The 11,292-nt window shown below is 52.2% G+C and overlaps 2 protein-coding genes across 2 annotated transcripts; both read right to left on the bottom strand.

The window, feature by feature from the left end:
* Positions 1-651: 651 nt before the first annotated feature.
* On the bottom strand, positions 652-2,370 carry N7458_007631 (uncharacterized protein; the record flags this gene model as incomplete). The annotated part of the gene is made up of 1 exon (XM_056911013.1): positions 652-2,370. One exon carries the CDS (start codon positions 2,368-2,370, stop codon positions 652-654), a length of 1,719 nt encoding a protein of 572 aa, XP_056763839.1.
* An 857-nt stretch (positions 2,371-3,227) lies between these two features.
* On the bottom strand, positions 3,228-10,777 carry N7458_007630 (type I polyketide synthase; the record flags this gene model as incomplete). Its single annotated transcript, XM_056911012.1, has 3 exons — positions 3,228-9,777; positions 9,832-10,678; positions 10,726-10,777. The coding sequence occupies 3 exons, from the start codon at positions 10,775-10,777 to the stop codon at positions 3,228-3,230; spliced, it is 7,449 nt and encodes a 2,482-aa protein (XP_056763838.1).
* Between the last annotated feature and the right edge of the window lie 515 nt (positions 10,778-11,292).

Genomic DNA, 11,292 nt, shown 5'->3' with positions numbered 1-11,292 from the left:
CCTGCGTCACATATCGAATGGCGAACGGGCTGATTGCTAATGTGGACATGCATCATAACGGAAACTGTTGCCGATGAACTACAGCTCGTGGTTGTAGATTGTGAAACTGACATGATATTGCGTCTTTGGATGGAATGCTACTCACCCCGGTCGCCCTACTCCGTACTTCATGGAAAAAGTAACCCACGCTTGAACGATCTGGACAGCTCAGTCATGCAAGAACTACTCGATCGCACAGACGATACGAGTCTATCTCAAGAAGGCAGTTCTGACAGGGCGATGCCGCAGTAAATGGAATGGATTGACTGTACGGACGCCGAGAAGCAATGAAAGAGAGTGTTTAGGCGGTGATCCCGACTCCCGGAAGTTACAAGTCCTGAAATCCGACCAAGAAAAGCTGAATATGCGAGCCTTCATTACGAAAAGAAGGACGTAATTTTCTCAAAAAAAAGGCGTGGTCTTTTGTCGATTTACGTTATGAAGACAAGATATGGCACGTTACTGTAACCGCAGAATCTCGCAGAGACGAAGTGGTGCTCGAGAGACTAGGTAGGTCTGTGCGCCGCCACAGCTACCGCAAGCTAGAGCGCACCATTAGACAGGACGCAAATTTCTCTCGACATATTCTCCGTTCGTGCTCATTGACCTGGCCTAAGCAAAAAGCCTTTCTCTGCTCATCAGCAAAGAACTAATGATACCAACTGCGCCAGCGACAAGCGGAATAACGAATGCTCGTGCCATCGCCGATGTAATTGCTTGAATAGCCGCACTTTGTAGATCACCATCCAGCTTTTCGAACAGTGTGCTCTGAGCTCCTGCGACAGCACCATGGATATCAGCCTGACTGAATCCCTGGCCGTCCAAAACATGAGTCAAGTTATTCACGGCATTTGACTGGAATGCCTGGCTAGCAATCACGAGACAAATCACAGTGGCTCCAATCTGCGCGACATTCTGCAAGTTGATGGCGCTGAGCATGTCAGTGGGCTTGACCTTCAGGCTGCCCACAGAGTATCCCAGCTGCATGGTTATGCCCGTTCCGACTCCCATCAGAATGCTGAAACCGTAAATTTGAGCAGCCGGCGTCGATGGAGAGAGATAAGCCACAAATAGTGCGCCAGCAATGGTCATCAAGATCCCAGACACCAAGCACATCGGCATATAGTACTTGATCTTCGGGAGCGCCCAGCCAGAAGCCAGGTTGAAAGTGATGGTGAATAGTAGATAAGGAAGCAATCGTACCGCAGCCATGAGTGACGAGTCGTTCCGAGTAAACTGAAAGTAAATCGGGATGTAGAACGTTGTGAAGAACATGCAAGTATTGGCACAAGTGGTTGTGATGTAGAACAGGACCTGAGTCCGGGACTTGAGCAAGTGACCGGGGAACGATCTGCACTCGAGAGTTGTAAAGATGCAAAACCCTTGTTGTATGGCGTAAAGAGCAAGAAGAATTCCCCAAACCACAACCATTGCAATGGTACGACCGTCGCTCCACTGCCAGGCACCGCCGGCAAAGATGAATCCCATAGCAAAGGTCACCCACATTCCTGCGCTGAGAACAAACCCAACATAGTCTAAACCCAGCAACCGGTCTCTGAGGGATCTTCCTGGAGCTGGATGGATTGCTGGAAGATAGTATAGGTAGACCGGGGCTGTTATAGCACCAATAATCAAGTTGATGTAGAATCCCCATCTCCAGGTTGCGGAGGAATCGGAGAAACCACCGCCAACCACGGGGCCCAGGATCGCTCCCAGGCCCCAGACAAAGCCAGTACCAGCAAGGTATGCACCACGTTCCTCTCTAGTGGTCATAGCAGAGAAGTGATTCAGGCCACCCAAGTATATCCCTGTTCCTCCCGCACCAGCAATCATGCGTCCGACTATCAAGGCGCCCATGTTCGGGGCACCACCGCAGAGAGCGGAACCACCCTGGAACAATGCAATTCCTGCAATGTAAAGCCATTTCATGTTGAAGGTCGTGAAAAGAAAACCGTAGGGAAGGATGACAGAGACGGATCCTAGAGGGAACCCGGCCCCAATCCAGGCGAGTTGATCGACTTCATGGAATCTCTGAATCACTGCCCCTTGCACATCTGCAGCAATGGTCGTATCAAGTCCATACATCAGGGCCGACAGATATAGGGCCGAACAGACCAAAAACCAACGGTACCCGGTGATTTTGCGAACATCTTCCTCCGCGGTCCCTGAATCCCCTTCGTCATGTTTTTCGTTGCTAATGGGATAGGCGGAAATTTCTTCCCCTCCTTGGCGAGCAGGTTGGGTTTCGATGGTTGCGGAATGTCTTGGGCTGGTTTCAATGATGTCTTTGACCGTGCTCGAGGTAGATTCGATCGGTGTGGACACAGCCATCATGTAGCGTTTCCAGAGGGCTGGCTTGAGAAAAGAAGGAGTGACGTGCGGTGATGGGTAACCAAGGCTATATATCTCAAAATTAGCAACCAGTCACGCAACACTGATAGCTATTTTTTTTCCCTTTCTTTCTCCTTCCCGCCAGAGGGAGATATCATGGATCAGAAAGGATATGGCCTACCGTAGATAGTCAATCTGGCCTTATTTCCGTTATAGCCGTTCAATAGAGACACTGGCCGTAGATCAATGAAGAAGAAGTTGATCGATACTTGAAATCTACCACGGAAATAGGAGTTAGGAGACGAATTAACTAACGCCGAACATTCTGGCGAGTTGTAGTATCAAGCCCGATCTTCGTCGGCCGAGCACGCCAAGACCCGCCCAACACCCGACAGGGCACGACTTGGCATCTAACGTCCTATCACAGCCCACGATTGAGCTTAGGACTGGGTATGTGGTCACTAACCCCTGCGGTTCAGCATGAGCAATTGCCGCTTTCAAACAGCAGAGGAAAAGAACTAGTTGCAAGAGGTTCACGGGGATAACCGGCCCTAGCATGGAGAGAAGTTCCATCGTTAACATCACACCTTTACCCTTTAGGGGTATTCAGACCTCGTAGAACCTCGGAAGAGAATTTGTCTACCAAGTTAAAAGATTATATTTTGCAATTTCAAAATTGAGATGGAACATAGGAGTTGTATACGTCGAGATTGGGGAATTATTCACATTGATGAACGGAAAGACTTATCTTGCTGGCCAACAAGGTGTTGGATACACATTGAAGTAAACAAGAATTCAGCTTGAATTTGAATCGGTAATCAAAGAATAAATGTAAGGAAAAAAGTTCAACCACTAAACTATGCGGCAATAGCCTCCTGCACGATAGCCTGTGCCATTGCATCAATGCTTGTTCGTGCATCCATCAAGTCCAACATGCTCATGTTTTTTCCAAACGCTCCATTCAGCCAACTCCGAAATTCTGCAGCCAGCAAGCTATCGATCCCATGATCAACCACTGTCTTAGCTGCTTTGACCGCAGAGGGGTCAATAAAGAGCATGCCCGCCACCATCGCCCGAATGGCCTCGGTCACCAGTGCGACGGTCTTCATGACTTCCCCTTTATCTTGATCACTTCCAAGCTTCCTGATTGAGGTATCAAATTGTCGACGGAGTTGCACGGTAGGCGACTCATCAGCACCGTTCGAGCTGGCCACGCCCTTGTCGCTACCATCCACATTCCGATGGCGCCACCCATCGTCCAAGGCACGTAGCATCAAAGACACGCGAGGGTCGTGGTACCACCGAGGTACAGCACTAGAGGTAGACGTCTTGTCTTCTGTTCGTTTCATGTTGACCAATACGGCTGGGTCAATGCCAGTGACGATGTTGGCCGCGGAAAGTGGATCCTGTCTATGGCCGAGATAGTGATGTTCGGTCTTCGGATTGCTCACAAATGCAGGCTCCAAAGCTCGCAATACCTGACTACCCGTGACAGTTTGACCCTTGGCACGGACAAACAGATTGACGGTTACGGCATCTTGGGTAAGAGCTCCTAGATCATTGATGAATCCAAGTGATACCGTCGTTGCCGGTAACCCACATCGACGTCGATAACGTGCGAAATAATCCAGGAAGTTGTTGGCCCCCAGGTAGGTGCTTTGGGTAGGAAAAGCGTAGACAGTCCCCAGGGAAGAAGTCATGACGAAGAAGTCCAAGGGTAAGTTGGCCGTGGCTTCATGCAGATGCTTTGTTCCAAACACCTTGGCAGCCATGCCCTTATGGAACTTCTCTTCTGTCATCTTATCGAACGAGATGTCCTGATAGGAGACCGCAAAGTTGAACACTCCGCGCAAGGTGCCCTGTGAGTTCGCCTCTTGCACTCCGCGAAGGACTTGCTCTCGGTTGCTTACATCGCAGGCCACCGGTTGCACACGTACGCCCTGCGCCGCCATCTCCTCAATGAGACTCTCAGCTTCGGAAGCCATATTGTTCAGCCCTCGTCGTGACCAGATCACCAAGTCTCGAGCGCCTCGGCTAGCCATCCACCGGATGATAGATCTTCCCAGACTGCTCAGCCCACCCACGAGAATGTAGCGAGCTTCCTGGTCAAAATGAGCACGAGGAACGGATTGGTGTGTCCGTAGCATTGATTGAGGATTTTGATATGAGATGATCATCTTGCCAATGTGTGTTCCCTTGGAAAACTTAAGCAAAGCTTGGTCAAGTTGAGAAATGTCCGATGCATGGTAAGGACGGATAGGGCTAATGTGACCAGCGCGGAAATGCTCGCTGACCGCGGCCATAAGCTCTCCTCCAAGTTCCACATTACGTTCGATGACAAGGCCCAAGTCAAAGGAAGTAAAACTGGCGCTCTTCTGGAAAAGCTCAAGGGAAACGCTCCTGGAGTTTGTGACATCTAGGCGGCCGACGTCGACCAAATGCCCTAGCGGTGCCAGTGCCTTGATGGACTCGTAGAGCATGTCTCCTTGAGAGGTACTGAGAATCACATCAAACCCTCCATTGAGCGTAGCGGTGGCCATGCGTGGCAGATCCGCCAGCCGGCGAGAGGAATAAATATGATCTGGAGCAATGCTCATGCTGTCAATCAAAAAGCGAGTCTTTTCCGGTGTGCCTGCCGTGACATAGACATCGGCGCCCTTGGAGCGAGCTAGTTGAATGGCGGCCAGACCGAGACCACCCGAACCCGATTGAATCAAGACTTTCGAGCCCTCCTTCACTCGAGTGATGTGCTCGAATGCATAAACAGCGGTCATATAAACCAAAGGCATCGTCGCTGCTTCCATTGCATCAAGCCCATTGGGTAGCTGCTGCGCCAGCGCTGCTGGGACACGAGTATAGTTTCCAAAGTGGCCCTTGCCCATACCATACACACGGTCGCCAACCTTGACATTGGTCACCGCGGACCCAACGCTGGAGACAACACCAACATATTCGTTCGAGAGATTGTTCTGATCGAACCGCCCGGAACAGAGACCCAAGTCCTTCCAGTTGAGACCGACGGCCTGCACCCTGACCTCAATCCAGTCCCGCGGTAGAGGCTGCAGGAGCTCGGTGTATGGCCGAAAGTAGAGCGAGGTGAGAACTCCAGGAGTCTTGAAGGCCGCACGAATAGGCGTGACGTTGCCCAGCGGCATCAGCTTGATGTCGCGGTCATCCACCGTTGTTTCGTCGTATCCCAGGAGATCCGCATCAGGGACAATCCGGCTCACCCACATGCAGCCGTCCTGCCAGACCAGGTCACGATTGACGGGACTCTCGCCGCCATTGAGAGTTTTTGCTTGCAAGGAAAGCTCTTGATCGACCAACGAGCGGAGCAATTCATCCAGCTCGCTCTCCTTGACTTTGAACCCTTCCGCGTCAATGTCTATGGAGAGGAAGTCGCCAGCAGGATTCTCGCTTCCCAACGTCCGCAGCAGGCCGGAGACAAAGGATCCATCGGGGTTGCGACCCTTAACCAGGCCACATGAGGTGAGCCAGAGCATGCTTGCGGTGTTTGCAGCCAAGTGTTGGAAGAGACCAAGTCGATGCTGATCAGCGCCGAACAGGAGGTTTTCACCGTCCAGGAATACAACGACGTGGGAGTTGGGCGATAAAACATTCCGCACATCATCGAGGAGGGAAGTCTGGCTGGTGACTCCATGCTGCTCAATGGCGCGAGCTAATTGATGGAGAAGTGATGGGGCTCCGTTAGCCCCATGAAGGAAATGCACCACTTTGTTGTGGAGATGTTCCAGCTGCTGAGGGGCACTAAGAACGTGGAGAGTGACCGTGGACTGATAGTCTGGTCCCACAATATCTCCGATAAGCTTGAAACCAGCGCTTTCGAGGCCGCGGCAGTCGCTGGCCTTGACTGTTGTCCCAATCTGAACAAGATGCCCGCCTGGGCGGATGAGACTGCGCAGATGTTCCCAAGCCTCAGAGGAGTGCACAGGACTCGACCAAAGAACAATGTCATAGAATCCAAGTTGGAAGCCTTGCTCAGATGGATTCCGGTTCAAGTCTAGAATCGAATAAGAGACGTCGCGGAAGTCCGAGGTGGATTCACGGACAAACGTAAGTTGCTCCTGCGAGACGTCTGCCACGACAAATTCGCTGTATCGCTTGATACAGTTGGCGCCAACAAGCGTCTGGAGCACGGCTCGATGCGCGCCTGCATCACTGCTGGCATTCACTTCCAAAATTCGCAAATCTGGATTGGCATGACCTGCCAAGTCGAAGATGTTGCAAAGCTGAGGGAATTGCCCGGCTCTCCCCGGAATCGACGCGAGAGCTTCGTTGAGCTGATTCTTGCTCAGTGTGCGAAGGTCAGGTCTCCAGACCAAGCGCGCGAATGGGCTCCAATAGGGCTTGCTGGCCGAGTCTCCGGTCGCAGATGAATCTTGTTCATTGTTAAGGCTGGTGAACCGCATATTGTCCACGTCCAACATGACATTGCCCTCCTCATCCAGCATCTGCAGCTGGGCGTAGGCACCGCGCAGACCGCGCAGCTCGCCACGAGAGATACCGGTGGCCCACTTACGACCCTCCAGCCGACCACGGTTGAATCGCATTTGGCCGAAGTGGATCGGAAGCTGAACGCTTGCAGTTTCAGCCTGGCCACCATTACAAGCCATGAGGCCCAGACGAATTACCAGATCCAACGAGGCCGGGTGAATTGGATAGGGCGATTCGCCACCGGGGAACATGCCTGCCGTGGTATTCAAGGCCAATTTGGCAGATGCGATATTCTTAGCTGGATCAGCACGAATGTCCGAATAGCCTTGGAAGGATGGTCCGAATTGGAGGCCCATGTCGGCGAAACGCGTGTACCATGTCTGCGCATCCACAGCTCGCCCCTCCATCGTAGTGTCAATCGGCGGGGCTTGCTCGAATGGAGCCACTTCGACCTTGATCTGGCCCGAGCAATGTTCGGTCCATTGATTGGCCTCGCGGACAACTGAGGCAATGGAGAAGCGGGTCCAGCCTGGGGACTTTGCAGTGGCTCCGTCCTCAAGCTCCATACCGAGTACAATTTCAATGCCATAGTCATCCTCAGGAACCACCAAGGTCTTTTTGATGGAAACGTTGCGCATGGTCAGGCCGTATATAGGAAGGGCGTCGGGAAACTCCTTATAGGCATGTTCCGCGGCCACCATTGCCATCACAATGTGAGCAGCGCCGGGATGCAAGACATGAGGAGGAACGCGGTGATCGTCCAGCCAAGGTAAGTCCTTGAGACGAAGCATGTTTCGCCATTGGGGACGCAGCTTTGTGGTTCCTGGCACTTTGGATCCAAGGAGATCATGGCGAGGGGTGCTTCTCAAGCGGTATTCTTTACTGAGTCTGCTCTCGTGGTACTTGATGGGCCCATAGGTGTACTTGTACGGTGGCAGATCAATGCCTGTGCAGCCGTGCTCTAGTTGTCGCCGACCATCGAGTAGCTGTCCATCAACGGCATTGACCGCTACCAGATTTACATCGACGTTCAGGGCGAACAGGGTCCCTATGCAGTCGAGCATAGATCTCTGGGTATCTTCATTCCGCTTCAACGACGGGACGTGCGGGATGCTCTTGCCGAGGCTTTTGACGATCTGTCCCAAGGGGCTCTTCAATGCGGGATGCGGACCGATTTCAATTAAAGCACCAATATTCAGGTCCGGCACGTCGAGCAGCTTCGAGACGGCATCGGTGAAGCGAACCGGGGACTCCAAATTGGCCCTCCAATAGGATGCTGACACTTGAGTTGTACTTTTTTCTGGTGTGACAGAGGAAACCCAGGGAACAACCGGATACTTTGCATTTTCAGTATCGACACCGAGCTCTTTGAGACGGCGCATTCCAGCGTTGACTTTTTCTTCATATTCAGAGCCCAATGGCAGCATGTGGTGGGAATGATATGCGAGCCCACCGGTACGGACTAGTCTGTTAAACACCGCCTCTCGAGTAAGCTTTGCACTGAGCTCTTCCACGGGTTCAGCGTCGCCAGAGATGGTCACGCTGTCGAACGAGTTGATGGCAGCAACCCTGACTTGACCCTCTAGCCCAGCTTGTCGGATATACTCCACTGCTCTTTCGGTTCCGAATCCGACCGCTAGCATTGCGCCCTTGTGCTTGTTCAAGGAGACTACATAGCCGCGGTAATAGGCAACCGTGATGGCTTCTGCAGCGGTTATGCGTCCAGATGCATAGGCTGCAGCCATCTCACCAGATGAATGCCCAGCGACGCCGGAAGGCCGAACGCCCCATGAAGCAAGAAGATCAACAAGCCCAATCTGGACAGCTGTGCAAACACTCTGTGAAACTGCGGGTGTCTGAATCAGGTCCTTCTCGCAGTTTCCGCGAAGAATGTTGGGAAGCTTCCATGTAACACGCTCGGGCAACATGGACAGAATCGTGTCTAGGTAGGAGATAGAATCTCGGAACACCGCATATTCAAAGAGGCCCTCCCCCATTGCATGCCACTGTGCGCCTTGGCCAGTAAAAATGAAACCAGCGGAAACATGCTGAGGCGAAGAGAAGATTTGGATGTCGGTTTCCTGTCTCAGGCCAGTCTCTGCGACGCTGTCTTTGTCGACAATGCAGTAAGCTCGCTGTGTGAAGCGGGATCGTTTGGCAGCGAGAGTATATGCCAAGTCAGCCAGAGAGTGGTGACGAAGGTCTTGAGATAAAACGTCGATATTGGCCTCAAGCGAGGTTCGATGATGTGCTGAGAAGGGAAGGACCACTAGTTTTCGAGTAGCTGCATCGGCTTTCCGAACCATGGCCGGCGTGTTAATCACAGGAGAGTGGTGATTTGACAGAGCTGGGATACCATTGGTGCCGTTGATGCCAGTATCGCCATGAGCGGCATTCGAATGACCGCCTGTTCCATTGGCATATCCATTTGAAACTCCATTGGTACCGTTTACATGGCTGTCGCCATTTGTCCCAGTCATTTCCTGAACACGCTGGCCAAGAATTCCGGGCTTGAGATAGGATGGAAGGACGTTGTGGACGTGGTCAATCACGCAGTGTCCGTTGGTCCCACCGAAACCGGCAGATGTGACGCTTGCCCGCTTGAGCTTGTTCTTGGGCCATAGCTCGACACTCGTGGTGACTCGTGCCTTGGCAGTCTGGAAGTCTATGCGCGGATTGGGTGTCTGGAACCCGAGGGTGGGTGGGATCTCTCCCTGTTCGATAGCTGCAACCACTTTCAGAATGCCAGGAAGAGCGCATGCACCTTCCAGATGGCCGAGATTGGTCTTAACAGATCCCACTATCAGTCTGTCTTCATACTCCGGAGACCGGGAAGCTCCAAAGACGTTTCCAGCTGCTGTGACCTCAATGGGATCACCGACGCGAGTTCCAGTGCCATGACACTCAAGCAGCGTGGTTTTGGAAGGATCAAGATCTCCTGCATTCTTGTAGCTGTGGGTTCGTCTTATTAGCCTCGGTAAGTCACCATATTTCCAGGCCACTTACGCTTCTCTAATAACAATCTCTTGGGCCGGGCCACTTGGGTTCGTGATACCATTGGTACGGCCATTCGCATTGATTGCCGAGCCCATGATCAGAGCGCGGATCGGAGATGCATCTTCGATAGCCAGCGACGTTTTCTTCAGGTAAAGAGCCGCAAACCCTTCACCACGGGCATAGCCGTCGGCCGATGCATCAAAGGTGTGGCTTCGCGAAGTAGCAGAAAGCGCACCGAGCTTCCCCATCGCAATGTGACAGTTTGGGTCCATGATCCAATTGGAGCCTGCTACAATAGCAGAGTCGCAATCCCCGTTCCGAATCGAAGTGATGGCCAGATGCAAGGCATACATGGCCGAAGTGCAGGCACTGTTGACCAGCAGGCTGGGTCCCTTCAAATTGAAGACGTAATGAATACGGTTGGCCAGCATGTTGGGGAATGCTCCGGTGGCCGAATACTTGCCACCATAATCCCAGTCCCGCGTCTGCGATATATAGTTATCAAAAGAGATATCGCCCACAAAGACGCCAATGCGAGAACCAGATACGCTTTCCCACGTCTCTCCGGCATTCTCAAAGGCTTCATATGTCACTTCGAGAAGCTTACGCTGAGAAGCGTCCATCGTTTCCGCTTCCACATCTGTGATCCCGAAGAAGCCCGGATCAAAGAGTCTTGGGTCCTCTTCCAGTAGGAATCCACTGCTGGCCACAGCGGTGCCAGGACGATCCGAATTGGGATGATAATAGCCCTTGGCCGAGAATCGTGGCTCAGTGAACTCTTGATGCACATCCCTTTGCTCCTTGAGGAAGTCCCATAGGGCAGGTATACTTCGAACACCTCCTGGCATATGGCAGCCTAGCCAAGTCAGTTACTGTTCACTGCCGGTGCCTGGAGTGCCTTACCAATTCCAACAAGAGCAATTGGGTCATTCCCGTCGGGGCATAAGGCAGGCATTTTGTGCGCTCGTGAAAGGTTTTGCAACACACTTCAGAAGTTTAATATATCAAAGTTGTCAAATGAACGAATCGTAGAGCATTGACCATGTTGATGGCTGATCCTTTATACTTTTTGCACAGGACATCCTAAACAGGGTAACTTCCTGAATGAAGGGAAGGATTGGGATCCATGTCGTATCCGCTTACTGTTTCATATCACCATCGCTGTTGACTTGGTGTCTCCATCTCACTGCACACGTCCCTCAGTATCAGGCCCTTTGGTCTTTTTGTCTCCGAATTCGGCATCTCTTGAATGTTCCTAGGGCTCTGCGTAATCTCGAGCATTTGCCATTCGCCATTCGCGATACGGACACTCATTGCTTCATGCATGTTGTCGTGGAGCTTCGGCTATCAGCACAGATATTGCCGAAGTCTCGATAGTCCGATCTGTGCCGAGGATCTAATTCTGTGTCAATTCAGCCTCAATCTCTCTTGCTCGGCGGGCATAGATAGGGATCCGACTCACCTGGAGCG

This window comes from Penicillium daleae (genome assembly GCF_028827525.1).
Source record: "Penicillium daleae strain IBT 16125 chromosome Unknown utg000007l_segment0_segment0, whole genome shotgun sequence".
In the NCBI taxonomy this organism is placed as follows: Eukaryota; Fungi; Ascomycota; class Eurotiomycetes; order Eurotiales; family Aspergillaceae; genus Penicillium; species Penicillium daleae.
This window is presented reverse-complemented; position numbering and strand designations above follow the sequence as displayed.